General features: G+C 39.9%; 1 protein-coding gene across 6 annotated transcripts in view; it reads right to left on the reverse strand.

Moving 5' to 3' along the window:
- The window catches only part of FARP1 (FERM, ARH/RhoGEF and pleckstrin domain protein 1), a 141,401-nt gene that overhangs the window by 3,255 nt on the left and 120,033 nt on the right, over positions 1 to 18,113 (reverse strand). For 5 of the 6 annotated variants that reach the window (XM_087726667.1, XM_014063594.2, XM_014063585.2 and 2 more), the window contains 8 exons: positions 17,590 to 17,720; positions 13,228 to 13,296; positions 11,151 to 11,240; positions 9,586 to 9,668; positions 8,935 to 9,047; positions 7,999 to 8,162; positions 5,288 to 5,395; positions 504 to 655 (listed from right to left, as the gene is read on the reverse strand). In XM_087726667.1, coding sequence (XP_087582793.1) covers positions 504 to 655; positions 5,288 to 5,395; positions 7,999 to 8,162; positions 8,935 to 9,047; positions 9,586 to 9,668; positions 11,151 to 11,240; positions 13,228 to 13,296; positions 17,590 to 17,720 — 910 coding nt within the window. Of the gene's footprint in view, positions 1 to 503; positions 656 to 5,287; positions 5,396 to 6,580; positions 6,717 to 7,998; positions 8,163 to 8,934; positions 9,048 to 9,585; positions 9,669 to 11,150; positions 11,241 to 13,227; positions 13,297 to 17,589; positions 17,721 to 18,113 lie in introns of those variants that run through there. The other variant, XR_001313382.2, reaches the window with a different exon arrangement.

An 18,113-nucleotide genomic window follows, 5' to 3' on the forward strand; every position in this document is an offset into this window, starting at 1 on the left:
ATCTTCCCTTTCCTGGGTGAATAATTCTGCACACATTGCAAACACGATAAATTCTTTATATCAATGATTTAGTATTCTCATAAAAAACTATCAAAATATTTGGGGATTTTTTAAAATTACAATCCTTACTCCCCATTTCAAAACTTTATAGATAGCTCACATTTCCATTTCACAACGTTTTGATATTCTTTCACCAGATGTTACCAGATTTTAGTGCTTTTTAAAATGCTTGTGACGTCTTAAGACCAATATAAGATTTTGGAAACAATGCACAAGATTAGCTAAAATGTGATTTAATAATTTTGAGAGATTCCTGGGTCTGGACTGGAGAAGTCTGGCACCCAACTTACATTTTGCAGGAAACAAACTATTTGATATTGTAGCTCCTTGACAGAACTCATGTTGCTTTATTTAAATTGGCTGTATTATGACAGTACTTATGACCCATCCATTTTTAATTATAGAATTTAACAGCATAGTATGTAGTAAAATTATAAACATACCTTTCAAATGTGTATTCACTCTCCGCCCTAAAATAGTACACATGGGATTTGAAGTGTAGCTTAAAGACATAGTCTTTATTAATGTTCTCAGATTCAGAAGGAATGGTCAGAGAATAGCCAAGCAGAGGAAGGCTAGCTAAGGGATGATTGTCCTAAAAACAAAAGGCAAGAGAGATTGTGGCAATAGCAAAGGGCCCACTTCACAAATTGACAAAACTGCCTGCAAAGAGCTTCAAAATTATTTTCCTACCATCAAACCCCAGTATGTTCCAGGCAAAAGACAAAACCCAGGAAAGTCCTCCCCCAAATGACATTGGCTTCTTATCTTGCACTATACAGATCAGGGGTGAAATTCAGCAGGTTGTGATACGTTCTGGAAATCCGGTAGCGGAAATTTTGAGTAGTTCGGAGAACCGGCAAATGCCACCTCTGGCTGGTCCCAGAAGTGGGGTGGGAATGGAGATTTTGCAGTATCCCCCTGCCACGCCCACCAAGCCATGCCCACCAAGTCACACCATGCCCACCAAGCCATGCCCACAGAACCGGTAGTAAAAAAAAATGAATTTCACCACTGGTACAGATGCTTATGGGTTGGAATTTGCCCAATATTCTCTTTCCTTAGTTTTTTTTTTTCAAATCACATCTTTTCTTTCATGTAGAACTCAAGGCAGCAAACATGCCAATTCCCCTTCCTATTTTCTCCAAAAAAACAACCCTGTTTGGGGAGTTAAGAATGAGTGACTGGCTCAAAGTTACCCAGCTGTTTTCTCATGCCCAAGGTGGGACTAGAACTCCCTGCCTCCTGGTTTCTTGGCCAGCACCTTCACTACTAAACTCAGAGCCTCGTGAGTGAATGAAGGACTTTACATGATTTATATGACTGCTCATCTCACACAGCTGACTCTGAGCAGCACCCAAGGATAAAACAAAGACTCTGCTCATAAAAATCAACAACAGCAGAGTTTACCTAACCTCCTAAATCAAACCCCTAGGGAAACAATCAGGTCTTTAGGTTTATTCGATTTCGATTCGATTTAGTCATTTACAAAAAGGTTACTCTCATGTGCAGAAGACAGTCTCTTCCCCATATTCTGTATCTCACTGGAACTGAGAAGGGTTTCTGTGAAAAGGGACTCCACACAAATTGCACCTAAATGTGAATCACTACTGGGACAATTACACTCCCTGCAACATGGCGGCTGGAAACATAGCTTCTCATTCTCCTGGTGTCTACTGTATTTAGTTTTGACTAGACTGCAAGTGGAAAGGAATGGCTGCTCATCATTCTGTGGCCTTTAAATGGTTATTTGTAGAGTTGTGTGGAATGGAGAGGATGGTCAGAATATTCTATGGTTCATGGTAGACTCTTGGAGGACTATCTTCATCCACTGGCAATTCTGTTCCTGATCTCAGTTTCTTGAGCTGATGCAAGCACAATTTCCACAGTATAAACAGGTGGTCCTTGCTTATCAACTACTCACTCAGCAACCATTCAAAGTTGCAAAGGTGCTGAAAAAATAATTATATAACCAATTGATGACCATTTGTTACCTTTGCAGTATCCCTCAGTTCATGAACCCCGTTACAGTCAATATGTAGTGTTCTGAGTCTGTATTTTTTTCCTCCCACCTACTTGCAGAGCCAGAGCTATTGGAGAAGAAGGGATTGCAAGAGAGTAAGCTGTTTGTTCTTCTACACATCAAAAACAATGCAACTGCCCTGGCAGTCTGCAGCTAGGGCCCACAAATGCACAATGGAAATAGCTTGCAATATTCTCATGAAATTTCTTTCTATCCAATCTCTATGCTCTGCAAAGGAGGACAGAGCAGAGAGATCACAGAGAAAAAGACTGAGTGTAAACTGTTAGTTCTTCTATACATGAAAAATAATGTGATGTGCAAGTTAACAGGAAAATGGTCATGGAAGTGCAATTCCTTACATTCCCTACTGGCTTCCCAAAAGCAAATGAGGAGGTTGGAAGGAATTTGGAAGTCTCAGTCACATGATGCCCTCCCTTAATGACAAATGGGACTGCAGGAACTGCCATTGCTAAGTGGCACAGATTGGCAATGTTGAATGTCATGACCATGTTGCTTAGTGATGGCGATTCTGGACTAGTTGTACTAGCTTTGGTGGGCTTGCTCCATGAAATTCAGACTATTAAGAAAAGCCCACCACACATAGTTTCCACAAGAAATCTCTCTCCAAGGGAAGTAATTAACTACAGCATTTCATACATTTGTGGCACAGTATCTTAAAGACTATAAGACAGGAAGCACATCAAAGCCATGGCAAGGAGAAATAGGGAGAGCTCCATCTTCTTCTTGAACCACCTCCTTAGCTGACATGACAAGTATATTTGAAGGTAGCTGAATAAGGATTTTCTCAAGAAAAAGCCCATAGTTCAGGTGATTGCTGTGATCCTCAAAATAATTATGGTATAGTAACGAAGCAAAGAATTACATTGCTGTTAGACAGTGCAATAGACGAAAGAGGACTAAAAAGTCTAACATTATGAGGAGGCTATATAGGCTTACACTCTTATGTGTGATGCACAGAGTCCATAAAGAAACCACTGAACGGAACAAGAAGGCAAGAAGCAGAAAGAATAAGACTGCATTGCTTATTTCGTTCTCTCGTTGATTTTCTGTGCTCCATCTGCTCCCAATCTGTTCAGTTCCTCTGTTTATCACACACAGCCATATCTGTGCCAATGTAAATCTGGACATCATGTTTCAATTGCTACTTTCTTTCTATAAATTTAACCTTTTCCAGTAGCAAAATACCACACCAAGAATAGCTTCTCTTTTGAGGTCGGGCAGGCAGGAATGTACCTATATATTGTATATATATTTTTTTTAAAAAGGGATTTAAAAGTCTGCAAGGTAATAGACGTCTGGAGAGCAGATTTCTGTAGCGGTGCAGACTTCTGCAGATAAAAATTGGAACAGTTTTATCTGCAGAGTTATTAATCATACACTTCTACTTAAACCCCCCAATTCTGAAATACCGAAGCATTTGGAATTCTCGGAAACCCATCAAGTGCCTTTAGAATAAACTGTAGAATTCAGTGCTGATTTTTCTTTCCAAGTTGTTTATCTATAATTAATTATCCCTGCAGCTAATCCATTTTCTGTAAAGTGCTTCATATTAATTAATCTCAAATATCCTTGGGTGTATCCTTCCTCAGAGAAATGAAATATATGAACCAAAGCCACCATCAACAGAATAGCTGCTTTCAAACAGCATTCATGGAAATGCACAATTTCATTGCAGAAATTTCTAATACATTCTGTCATTGACTTCTGACCATTCAAACCACCTGATTAAACCGTGATATAGAGATAGAATTTTTTGTAAATAGGATTGTTATAAAAAATATGGAAAAGCTGTTATAAGTGTAAATTTGTGTTTTGTCTTTTAAATGTTGGCAAATGTAATAAATACTATTTTTAAAAAAACAAAACCGTTCAACCATTCATTGAGCTAAGAGCCAGTTTGGTCTAGAAGTTAAGGCACCAGGTGAGAAACCAGGAGACTGTGAGTTCTAGTCTGGCCTTAGAAAGTTGGATGAGTGACTTTGGGCCAGTCATTCTCTCTCAGTCCATCCCACCGCACAACATTGTTGTGATGAAAAAGTGAAAGAAGGACTAAGGTATGCTTACCACCTTGAGTTACTTATAAACAGTAATAAAAGCAGGATTAAAACCTAATAAATAAACCAGCAACTATCAGCAACAAAGTTACAATGGTGCTGAACAAATGGTGGTTACAACCAGTCCTTGGGCATTCCAGCAGTCCCAACACATTCACAGTCATGTGATCACGATCTGGGTGCTTGGCAACCCCATTTGCACTTATGATCGGTTGCCAAACGCAGCGCAACTATGCAATTGCCATTTTGCAACCTTCCCCGCTGGCTTCCTAAGAAAGTCTATGGGGAAGCCAGCAGGAAGGTCACCAGTCACTTGAGTCTTCCCACTTGTGCACCCTCCCCCAGATCCTCTGCAATGGCACTGTGTCAGCCACTCGTGTAGCCTGTATATTGTCCCCAACCCACACTGCCCCCACGCACCGTCTCTGATTTGTGTGGCATCTCTTGCACACCCCTTGCACTCCTCCTGACTCTCTTGTGCATCCTCTCACATAGTCCCTTATCCTTCCTGACCCATACAACAGGGACCCTCTTATATCCTCCCCAATCCATGCAATGCCCCTTATGTATCTCTTGCATATCCCCTCACACTCTGACTTACCCACGCAATACTCCAGCACACTCCCTTGCACTCTCACCGATCCACATCATACCTCTAATTCATCTTCTCACATCCCCTATCATCTTTTTCGATACACACAGCCCCTCACTCTCGACAATCCATGTGACACCTCTTGCACAATCCCTTGCACTGTAAAAACACTGTCTCTCTTGACTGTTCCCCATACCCCCTTGTTTCATCTCTCACTTGGCAACAGCCATTCTCCTGCCCGTGAGTGACTTACAACTGCCGCCTTTTCCAAGACTGTTGGATGTAGGAAGTTGGTAAGAATTTGACTCATCTAATGACTGTAATAACCAGGACTACACAGACTGCCATTGTACAGTGATCCAGTCTGGCTTTAGATTGGCTTTACATAGCTTAGCAATGAAAATCCTTACCCCAATTGCTGTCATAAGTCAAGGACTATCTGTACTAGCTCTCCTGAGGCCAATCAAGCTGCATTTCAATCCTCTAACGTGAAAAACCTAACAAAGATTATTTTCTGCTTTCAGAAGAATGAATTACCTGGTGAGATTTGTAGAAAAACATGCAGAAGTTGGTGAAAACCACCCAAAGCTTCTGCCACCCATTGCTGTTTTTGAATTTTCGCAAGAGGTTTCCAGAAAGTTGGTTCTGAAAAAAGGAGGGAAATAGTACAACAAACGAAATAAAATACATGGAGATGGTAAAACAAGCTGATGGAAAGCAGGCAAGGCTCATGTAGAAGGGCATTTTCCCCCAGCCTAAATTGGAACAGTTTATTCTTTTCTGTTGAAAACGGTAGTAGATTGCACTTCAAGTTTCTGAACTGTTTTTATTCAGTGAGGTTGGCTTGTAAGTGGATTCTAGCAAGAAATTAATTATCTGCTGTTACCTTATTAGAAGCCCCACTCAAACTGAGGTCGTATTGGCAGACCTGCAGTTTTCTTGACAAAGTTAAAGAAGTGTTTTGCCCTTGCTTTTTTTTTTCTGGAATGGTCTCTTGACTTCCCGGCTTATGTTCTAGGCCTGAAATTCCTGGCTTCCAACACTTCCAACTATTTACCAGGGCTACTTTGCTTCTGAGATCAGCGAAGACTAGCTAAATCCAGCCACTTCCTGAAGCAGATTTGATGCTGGAATATTTAATTTTAAGGTTGTGTGGCTAGAAGACAATTTTACTATGATTCTAAATTTTAACTCTTTTGTGTTGGTGGGGAAATGTATAAATAATATTTCACCCAACACCACTATTTTAAGAAAAATGAATATATTTCTCTTAAGTCATCTTTGGAAAGGTAGTCTAATCACAATAACTTAATCCCCACTGATTTTAATAGATAAAACATAGGTAGATTGTAAACCTGCATAAATGAGAGGCTTTGCTTTAAATTAAGTTTTGGACAACTTTTTTTTGTGTGAAATAGTTAAATTAAGGTGCTTTGAATTCAACGTGTGTCTATCATATATTTGAAAGAAGTTAGATGCCAAATATCAAACGCATCCAATGATTATAACAAAGGGGAGATAAACTCACACTTTAGCTTAAAAACAATCAATCTTGCTGAATCTTTGTTCTCTTAGTGGAAAACTTTTATTATCCTTTTTTTTGTTCTGCTTGACGTTTAGCAGCATAATGAACTACGCTCTTAACAAAACAGCTGAAAGGAAACTATTGCCTTCCAAATTGTCAACAGGACTAACAAGCATTTTACTGTGTTTTGAAAGCTTTCATTTTGACCCATTCCAGTTTCAAAAAAAAACCAGACAGGATGTGTGTGTACTGGGCTACAATAACACACATGTAGTCCTAATTCTCTACTTTTTGATTTTGGTTACCTCATTTTCTGAAGGGTATCATAAAAGGACAGGCTTTGCATTCGGTACCAGCAGACATATGAAATGGAAACAGGCCGCTGATCACTGATCAGTCCAACAGGTGGGGAAGGACAGTCACTGACAGTGAGAGGGTCTTCTACCACAAGAAAAAGAGAAAGGAGGAGGGAAAGAAGGAAAGACACAGAGAGAAAGCATAAACTATAATGCTGATGTGACATTAAACACAGAATTAGGAAAGTATGACTGTAACTTGCTGGTCATGGGAAAAGCTGTGCAACTAAAGACAGATGTGTGAGTGCACATGGATCTGCTTCTAGGTTGTTTGATGTGATAAACTCCAAATATGTGAGTACGATCTGGCTGTGACATTTGATCTCCAGAGGAGACGTATTAGGATGATTCTGATAGAACATGCAACACACACACACACTCAGAAGCAAGAACCAAATGTATTTGGAGGGAATTGCAACCAGGTATGTCTGAATCCAAGGGAAAGATTGTGTTCTTTAAAAAAAATTTTTTTTAATCTGTAGAACCTTTATATTCTATAAAACTAAACGTTAATCCAATGTGTTCTCCGCTGTAGCCAAAACAACCTAGAGGCATTCCTTTGGAAATGGGTGTCTGCAGGTACCTTAAAGAAGCTAAACCAATTTCTAATTTAAATCAAATTCTATGTTATTTTTTTCCTCTCGAACTCAATTTTACAGAAAATGTATGTGCTTCAGAAGAACGGTTTCCTTCTATTTTTCAACAGAGTTGAACGGAGGCTTACTTTATGAAGAAGAACTGAAAGCAGAACAATAATGATGATCTCCAAGAAATATCCCCTTTAACTTTGATAAAATTAAACACTAAGGTTCCACATAAGAGCTCACATGACTTGATATGAGAATGCAATATACTTTCCATGCAAATTTCACTGATTTGATATGAGAATGTTTTGGATTCCATACCTCATTAATCTGTTTCAAATTGGTTTAGCTACAGTCAAAATGCATCTTTAAAAATACACAGAGATTTCCTTAATAAAGAAAACACGAGAGAGGCAGATGAGGCTGAAAGGAGAATATTGTAAGGCTTCCAGAGAATAATAGACAGCAGAAAATAAAACAAGTTGCATAGAAATGCAGATTTCAGACTGCAGCAGATAGACTTATTGTCCTTTCCAAACACACTGAGGATTTTTTTTAAAAAAATACTCAGAAGAACCCCTCTTGATATCAATATATGGAAATTAATTTAGAAGTATGAAAAGTGTCACATGAAATCCAAATTATTCATAAATCGCTTGTTAAAATCATGTCTTTTGAATTAATAGTTTCCAATTAACCAAGAGGGCAACGACTGGAAAGGAAATGGTGCCTGAAGAAGATGGCTCTTTCGAGCTGCAGTCCAAGCCATTTCGAGCCAGATACCTCCACCGCAATACTAAAGTCGACCATGGAGACACTGGTATTTCTGTGCCAACAGACGTGCACCGTAGTGTTGCCACGGTGAGGAGCTTGACGTTCAAGTGAGGTGCGGGATGCATTGAGATCGTCTTCCGATTCCTGGTCTACAGTGGGCTCCTCGGGGGATTCTACGAAATGCATGGAAAAAGCCTCTTGTTTTCCCCCCTTGTACATGGAGCATGAAATCATAAGCAAAATACTGTTTCTGATATGGGGAAATCTCCAAAATGGCTGAAGAAGCCATATTAGTGTTTTGAGTTGGTTGTGTAGGGAAAACAGAAATATGGAAGGAGAAAAGTATTTTTTCCTTGAGGAAAGTATCCCAAAAAGAAATTAATGGCCAATTGATTAATCAATAATCCAATACGCAATCGTGCACAGGAACATTATTATTATCTATAACAGTATTTCACAACTGTAGCAAGTTTAAGATGTGTGGACTTCAACTCCCAGAATTTCCCAGCCAGCATGGACCATGTTGGCTGGGGAATTCTGGGAGCTGAAGTCTTAAATTTGCGAAGGTTGTGAAACACTGATTTATAATTGGGCCCTGGTAATTCTGTGCTGTAAATAGAGTGACTTAGTACACACTTCAGTGAACTAAGTGTATTGTTTTGGGACACGGAAGGCATTCTTTAATTTCAGTAATATGTCATTTACTACTTTACATACTATTCCATTTACTACTATTAAACACATTTCTCAAATTCTTAATATAGGATTTGATACCCACAAATCGATTGCCATGTAATCTATCTGAACTGAAATTAGATAAGAAAAGACCAGACTGATATTCCTTGTTTTTAAAGCAGTGACCCTGCAAAATGCTCTGTATGTATAATGATACTTTGGAGCGGTAGGATTTACCCCACCTTTCCTGGTTCTGGAGTCTGGACTTACTTGTGTCAGGTGGGCTATTTCCATGGAATTCAGAAGCAGGATCATTACAGTTCTCTGCCAAGTCAATGGCCATCTGTATGTCCTCAGTCCACTTGTCCATCTCAATGCGATTACTAGGAAAATAATAGAGGTTGATTTATTGTTCATTTAGATATAATGATACTAGGCAGCTCACACAACACATACAAGCAAAGATAAAAACAGAAGCACCCTTCCCTTCAGGTGCCAGGCCTCACAGCCTCCCAGCTCTATCCCCATCCTAGTCCAATAATTTTGGGAAGAGGTCTTCACAGCATCCTATGAATGCTGAAATGGTAGTTCTTGTTTTTTTCATTGCAAATGTCAGTGAGCTTCAGAAGATGGGCAAAATTAAGCCAAATCCTGCTTTGAGACTTTGGGGGGGGGGAGGATAAACATCTTTGTAACCAGATAAAATTACAAGAAAGTACAATCGTTTCCTGCTCTGCAAGCTTACCTTACTTTATATTAACTACATGTTATTTACTACAAAAGGGTGATTACAAATGAATTCAGAATGACCACTGTAACTAGCTACCTATAACAATCCAATGCGTATCTTCTGTAGGACAGGCATCACTGTCTCAAATACTTACACAGATGTTCTACAAGCATATGGTTCAAGGTAATTACCTCGCAGCAACAACAATGGATTGGTGTTGACTTCTAAGTGTAAAGCAGTGAGGAACCCCCCATTCTTCTTCACTCTCTTCTATCTGAGAAAATAAAAAATATAGACATCATCATACAATAGGAAAATACATTTTCAAACACGCGTAGACAATAATTTACAAAAATTCAAGCTACCACGGTCTGATTGTTTTTCATTAGGAATGCAACAATTGTTTTCTTTTCACCAATATGGAAATTCTGGAAATAAATAATTATAGCTGTTATGTAACAGCCACTATTTAGTACTTACAAACAAAAAAACCCTAGCAGAGCACATCTATGAACAGTAACTAGTAATCAGAAGATACACTGAAAACTCCTTACTTTCATAAGTTATGAAGAGACTCAACCATAGTTTCAACTGGGAAACTGTGAGAATCCTAGACTGGAAACTTGACTTTCAGACAAATCAGCCATCAATAGACTTATAGACATATACCACATTTATACACCATTTAAAAGAGACAATAAAAGGAAGCAAAAAGTGCAAAACACATCCTTTCAAACAGCCAAAAGCCACAATAAAAAATAAATAAATCCAAGAGAGAATATGGGAATCAGAATGATATGCACCACCCGCTTGGCATAAGATAGGCCAACCTCCGAGTTGAAATACAGGCAGCTGTTTTCTTTTCTATGGGAGATGTCAAATTAAGGGCAAATGTTCTGAATATTTTCAAAGGGTGCATTGCCCAAAAATGCTGGAGCATGGCAGGTGGCATAAAAGAAACTGTGAGTGATCTATGCCTGCTGCCATTCTTATGTGAGCAGCATCTTATAGCGTTCATTCTTTCTAGCAAAGAAAATGTGGCTTCATATTGTTGCTGCCAGTAGAAGCAACAGGGTGATGATCTCTACCCTTTTACTGCTCTTCTCCATTGTGTGCAAGGGACCAGCCTTGTTGATTATCCCCTTCAACATGAGAGCTCAAAAATTGCTGGGAGTTGCAGTGAGGTCACAATAAGTTCCCTCCCACTCTCTTGGAAGGGGGACATGAATCCTCTGGCTTGTTTTCTGCCAGCAAAGGGGTTTCAAATCACTGTGGCAAATTGAAATTTCATTTCCCTCCACATCTCCATCTGTGAGCAAATCCTGTGCATCGCTTGTGCGTTATCTTCTGAATAAATTTGTATTGGTAGGAGGTGATTTTCGGGTATAAACATTCAAAAGCAAATGTTCACATAAACCCTCCTCTGCAGGTCTCCAGAGGACTGATCTAGAACCTAATGGATCTTCAGATCTGAAAAGATTAACAGTAGCTGCGCTATGGAGCAAGATGTCCCCAACAATCCCTACGATCTGAAAAGATGGCTATGATTGAAGTTAAATCCATTAAACTTTCAGTTCAATTCCAACTTTTGGTTTCCTCCCAGCTGCATTTTATTCTTTCAAATTTCTAATTATTCTATTCAGAGTACAGTAATTGAGAAGGCTTACATTTCTAAACAGTGGATACAATCCACGGCCTTTTACATTTTAAGAGATTCAGCAGCAACTAATCCAGTCTCAACTCAGCATTTACTTACCATCATGCCATACAGTGGAAGCTGCCCATGAACTTTGAACTGATTGGATGCTGTTAGGCCTCGACTTGTGTACAGCAAGACATCATTGAACTGAAACATAGCAGGCAAGAATATAGTCAGAACAGAGGAAATAGCAAACTCTAAATACATCTAATATTCTAATTGTGACTTAATGAACATGGGATCATTGGCATTTGCAGCCCTGTTATCATTTAGGTCTAATAAACAAGTTACATTCTTCGCAGGATAACATGCATGAATTTTGGACTGCTATCCCAGTATAGCTACTTTAATCCAGAGGATCAATCGTATGAACTATCCCTTAAGAACATGGGAGAAAACCATATTCACCCAATCACAATTTTGAGAATTATTCCATCCAGTACCTAAAATAATGCAATAGTTTTCCATTTTCTTCCAAAACTATTTAAAGCACACACAAATACTTATCTTCATCACTGTTCACTAGAGATGTAGGAGCTTTTGCTCAAAAAAGTGTAATAATAAATACTGGTATTTTAGAAGCTAGCTTTGTTTCCTTGAGATAAAACATGCAGATTTTTCTTTTCTATGGGAGATTTAAGTTGAATGACAAAAAATTATCCCATATTGTAAGCTTTTAATGTCAGGATTTAGTGGCCAAAGTCAGACAGGGACTGGTTTGGTTCTTGGGAAGCCTCAACTCATTCTCCTACTTTCTACACTGTATTTAGATTTCTTCTCTATGTAGAACAAATACTTTCATGTTATATTCCAAATAGTTGACTTCTAATCAGAAGTCATGGTAAATCTGTATAGGCGTTTTTCTTTGCTGTGTGATAACACTTTGTGCTTTATAATCAGCTTTGTCCTGTAGGTTAGTTAATTAAAAAAAACCTATGATCTACTGACTGTCTAGCCTAGGGGTCTTTAATCCCTGAGCCGTGGCCCATTACCGGGCCATGGCCTATCCACAATGGGGCTGCGAGAGTGGTGGGTCTGCGCGCATGCATGCGCAGCTCAACTTGCACACACAGTGGGCCAGTGCATGTGCACCTGCATCGCACTTCAACTTGCACATGTTGACCTGTGCCTGCATGAACATGCATACCAGCCCGCTGCTTGTGCAAATTGAGCTGTGCATGTGTGCGCTGGCCACCACTTACGCGGCCTGGTTCCCATCCTCTCCATGGGGCTGCAAAGGTTGGGGACCACTGGTTTACCCTAAATTGCCAAAATAAAGTTTATCACAGGATTGTGTGCAGTTCAATGTAGACCTACATATCCTATTACAAAGCACTTTCAAGATAGTGGTCCAAGTTTCTGTCCAACCTGCCATCTCACAGCATAGGCCTTGCTTAGCTAGATGCCTTAAGTAAGGGAACGATGGGGTGGGGGAGCAGCAGGGTGGGTGAATGGCGGAAGGGAGGAAGAAATGAGGAAAGAAAAGTGAAACCCTGTGGACAGTTCCCAAGGAAACGGAAGCCTGTCCCAAGGTCACCCAATGGGATGCAACACCATTAAAAACAGTGCAACACTGTTATTAAATCAATTTATTTGAAAATGATTGGTCACTCAATGATAGGAGGAGAGGGATTAATCCCAGGGGAAAAGATAACTGCTTAGTTTGGGCTGAGAAAAGCTAGATTTGTCTTTGCTTCTCTGTAACCATTTGGCCTCAGTAAGGTATACTTTTACTGCTATGGCCGTGAGAGTCTTTCTTTCTGATTGACCAAGTTGGGACAGCTGTCAGTTTCTCTATTAAATTAATCCTAGATGCATCCTTTTCTGAAATCTATGTACTGGGCTGCATATCTTTCATAATTCTCAGGAAGAGCAGAATAGATGAACAACATGTGAGTGCAGCTTTTGATTGCTTAAGAATCACTCTATATTTATTCCATCTATTCTTGGTTTATTTAACATTTGGCTGAGCCTCCTTTCATCCAGGAGAACAGAAAGCTGCAGGTCTCTTAGATTACTCCACAGTTTGCATCTTACTGCTTCTGTGAATTTCCTCCCCCCCTTCCTTTTCCCTTGGCATTTGGGGCACAATTGTATTTAATTGCACACATTCTAAGCAGTTCCTGTCACTTACCAAGAAGAACATCCGCTGCTGTAAGCCTTTTCCAGACAGTTTGCTGAGACTACCCAACCTAATAAATTCCTGTGGAGGAACAGACACAAAAGAGAAAACATCAAACCTCAGGCTGAACGTTGGCATGGGCGGTAATTAATAAGGCTGGCAGCATATTAATTCAATTCCCCAAAAAGTGCTATGGAAGACACAGAGCACAGCATCTATGCCTTTTCCCAAAACATTTCAGCTGTCCCGGGATCCTGGAAAAAGACACATGCTTTAAAGCATTTTAGACAGGGTTTTTGTATTTATGCCTCCTGAATTCCAAAGGATATTTTTGGAAATGTATTGATTGATTGATTGATTTTGGAAAATTTATATAGCCGCCTATTTGCTCAAGGCAACTCTAGGTGGCTAACAGAAAATAAAAACAATGTAGAAGAAATAAAAAGAATAAAATAATAATCACCCCCACCACCACCCCTCGGCAACAACACACACTCATATCAGCCATTTAATGGGCTCCAGTCCACTCTGGTTTTCTCCTGGCCCGCTGGTCAAACCAACCACGTCTTCAGGGCCTTCTGAGAGAGGGTCAGAGTGGGAGCCAGTCTAATTTCTGGAGGGATAATATTCCAGAGGGAGGGAGCCATCACGGAGAAGGCCCTTCTTCTGGGTTCCACCATACGTACTGTATTTTTTGGAGTATAAGACGCACCAAGGTTTTGAAGAGGCAAATTAAAAAAAAAGTTTTTGCACTCTGCAAACTTCCCAGAAATGGCCCGTTTTTGGCAAAAAGGGCCCATTTTTAGCAAAAAGGGCCTATTTTTTTTTGTCAAAAAAGGGTATGGATAGCCTTTAGGAGGCTTATAGAGTGCTGCTGGGGGCGGGCAAAATTGAGCAAAAAACAGCCCGGTTTTTGCTCATTTCTGCCCTCTCAAGCCCCCAGGAGCTCTCTGAAAGCCCTCTAAAAGCTATGCACGGCCATTTTGGGGAAAGGGGCAGGGTTTCAGGAGGCAAAAAATGCTGTATTCAGTGTATAAGATGCACCCAGATTTTCAGCCTCTTTTTTGAGGGAAAAAGGTGCGTCTTATACTCCGAAAAATACAGTACTTCCTTAGGGGACAGGACTCACATCATTCCTTGCCTCCCCGCTCTAATGGGTAGGGAAATGATTATAAATATAAATCTTTCCCAGATCTATTCACTATTGCTGTATCATTGATCTAATGATATGGTGCCATTGAGGAGAGATGTGTAAGTGAAAAGTACCTGACAGAGGTGAGCATCACATAATGTAACAACCAGTTCGCCTGGCACCAATAGTGTGAGCAGTTGTGGGCTCAGCCGCTAGTTGGAACCACCGGTTTGCCCGAACTGGCAGCAGCCCACCTTAGATATATATATAATTTGCATATTCAAAAAAAAAAAAGAGACAGAGTGGAAGAGAGATTGAATTCCTTCTATCTGTCTACTTCTCTCTCTTTAGACAGGACATTACAAAACTATCACAGACTGAAAACATATGAAGATAGAGAAGGGCTGTCCTACCAGATAGCCATTTGAAAGTTGCTCTGAGATTGGGATTTAAGTGTAATGAATAAATAAATGACAGTCATTGATATGGGGTAGACAAGAGTACTAGATTTGATTTCATTGACTCCACTCAGCCATAATAGGACATTAAAGGAAGAGCAATGAAAAATATCAGGGAATGAAAGCACTAAATGGAATTGCCAATTCTTCACTCAGGTATTGGGGATGAAAGGAAACTCTACAGTAGAAGAAAGTACAGTATGCCAATAAAACAATACAATAGAAAGTAATAAATAGAAATAAGACTGAGTTCCTACCACTCTACCACTTCTACCACTACCACTTCTATGAAAGTAGAGCAGGATATATTCAAATATGATAGTTTAATTATTACTACTATGATGACAAATATAGCTAGTTTTGCCATCAATGCTGGCAAAGAATAAATAAGAGTTTTAGGCCAATACAACCAAAGGGAAAGAGTTGGAAAAGACTACTTATTTTACCCCCCCCCCCTTTTAGTGGTACCAGTATAAAATACAGTTGAGAGCATTTTTATGAGACTGTATAAACATACCTTCTTCTTTTGGATTTAGCTACAGAGATTTAAGTGGCCTGGATTGATTCCAGGAGCTAATCAGATAAAATGCATCCAGTTTGATATTAATAGAGCCCTCAGTGACTTTCGATACTGTTGGTGGAGAGTATCTTTTGGCTTTATTCTTTCTATCTGCTGTAATTGTACTTACAGTTGCAAGAAAAAGTATGTGAACCCCTTGGGATTACATGGAGTTTTGCATGAATTGGTCATAAAACGTGCTCTGAACTTCATCTAAGTCACAACAATAGACAAACACAGTCTGCTGAAAATAATACTACACAAACATTAGATGTTGCCATGGTTTAATTGCACATAACATGTAAACATTCACAGTGCAGGGAGGAAAAAGTATGTGAGCCCCTAGCCGAATGACGTCTCCAAGAGCTAATTGGAGCCAGGAGTGAGTCAACCTTGACTCCAATCAGTGTGATGATATTGGATGTGTTGCTGACAGCTGTTCTGCCCTTTAAAAACACACATCTGTTGTGGGTTTACTGGTTTCAAGAAGCACTGTCTGATGTGAACCATGCCTCGCAGAAAAGAGCTCTCAGAAGACCTACGATTAAGAATTGTTGACTTGCATGAAGCTGGAAAGGGTTACAAAAGTATCTCCAAAAGCCTTGATGTTCATGTGTCCACGGTAAGACAGACTGTCTACAAATGGAGAAAGTTTAGCACTGTTGCTACTCTCCCTAGGCATGGTCGTCCTGTAAAAATGACTGCAAGAGCACAGTGCAGAATGCTTCATGAGGTAAAGAAGAATCCTAGAGTGTCAGCTAAAGACCTATAGAAATCTCTGGCACACGCTAACATTTTTGTTGACACATCTACAATAAGGAAAACATTAAACAAGAATGGAGTACATGGGAGGACACCACGGAGGAAGCCATTGCTGTCCCAAAAAAATATATTGCAGCACGTTTGAAGTTTGCAAAAGAGCACCTGGATGTTCCACAGCACTACTGGCAAAATATACTGTGGACAGATGAAACCAAAATTGAGTTGTTTGGGGAAAACACACAATACTGTGTGTGGAGAAAAAAAGGCACAGCACACCAACATCAAAACCTCATCCCCACTGTAAAACATGGCGGAGGGAGCATCATGGTTTGGGGCTGCTTTACTGCCTCAGGGCCTGGATGGATTGTTGTCATTGATGGGAAAATGAATTCCAGAGTTTATCAAGACATTTTGCAGGAAAACGTACGACCATCTGTCTGCCAACTGAAGCTCCGCAGGGGATGGGTGATGCAACAGGACAATGACCCAAAGCATACAAGTAAGTCAACACAAAAATGGCTTCAACAGCACAGTATACGCCCTCTGGAGTGGCCCAGTCAGAGTCCTGACCTCAACCTGATTGAAATGCTGTGGCATGACCTTAAGAGAGCGATTCACACCAGACATCCCAAGAATATTGCTACACTGAAAGAGTTTTGTGAAGAGGAGTGGTCCACAATTACTCCAGATCGTTGTGCAGGTCTGATCTGCAACTACAAGAAACGTTTGGTTGAGGTTATTGCTGCCAAAGGAGGGTCAACCAGTTATTAAGTCCAAGGGTTCACATACTTTTTCCTCCCTGCACTGTGAATGTTTACATGTTATGTGCATTTAAACCATGGCAACATCTAATGTTTGTGTAGTATTATTTTCAGCAGACTGTGTTTTTCTATTGTTGTGACTTAGATGAAGTTCAGAGCACATTTTATGACCAATTCATTCAAAACTCCACATAATCCCAAGGGGTTCACATACTTTTTCTTGCAACTATATATAATTTGATTTCTCTTGTGGCTTTGGGATCTCAGGAGTCTTTTCGTAGGGGAGGTCACCTGGGGTGTGGGTTGTGGGCCACCAAAGCATGCATGAAAAGAAAAAGCTAGTTCTTTTTGTCAAGTATTAGGGAAACTGAAAAAAAATGTATCAGTTTTGGATAGAAAAGTGAATAGAAAGTAGGCAGATAATGTGAAGTTAATCTGGAGAAGGGAGCTAGCGCTGGCAAACAGAAATGTTAATGAGGAAATGATATGTCATCTGTTTCAGACATGCTGACCTTAAGCACAGGTTCAACCAACAGATTTTCTCAAATCTAACATAGTTAAAAATTTAATTCTGTAGGTTCTAGAGAAAACATATCCAACAGCTCACAGCAACACAAGATGTAATCTCATTCTGACTAGTATCCTACAACTGCTCATTTTTTCAGCCAGATATTTCATTCCAAATATCATGGGGATACCTACCCTTCCTGGAGTCACCAGATTGTCCATAGCTATCAAGTCCTTTTTCAGTTCATGCAGTTTCTGAAAGTTTTCCATTTTTAGCATACTGCTATGGAGCTGGGCCACCATCTCTGAAATTTCTGCCAGAGCAGCTGTGAAAGGAGGGAAAAATAACAAACAAAGAAATTGTGCCATCAAGTACAGCTACTCTATTAGAGGTTTGAAGAAGAAACATGCAATATTTAACATTTTGTGAACAATGAAATAGAACCTATAGCGACAAGACCAGGGGTGAAATTCAGTAGGTTCTGACAGGTTCTGGGGAACCGGTAGCGGAAATTTTGAGTAATTCAGAGAACCGGCAAATACCACCTCTGGCTGTCCGCAGAGTGGAGTGGGAATGGAGATTTTGCAATATCCTTCCCCCAGAAGTGGAGAGTGAATGGGGATTTTGCAGTATCTTTCCCCTGCCAGACCCACCACACCACACCTACAGAACCGGTAGTAAAAAAAAATGAATTTCACCACTGCACAAGACTTCCAGT

The sequence above is a fragment of the Thamnophis sirtalis genome, unplaced genomic scaffold, assembly GCF_051295495.1.
Source record: "Thamnophis sirtalis isolate CommonGarterSnake01/CBP01778 unplaced genomic scaffold, rThaSir2_p1.2 scaffold_12, whole genome shotgun sequence".
Lineage (NCBI taxonomy): Eukaryota > Metazoa > Chordata > Lepidosauria > Squamata > Natricidae > Thamnophis > Thamnophis sirtalis.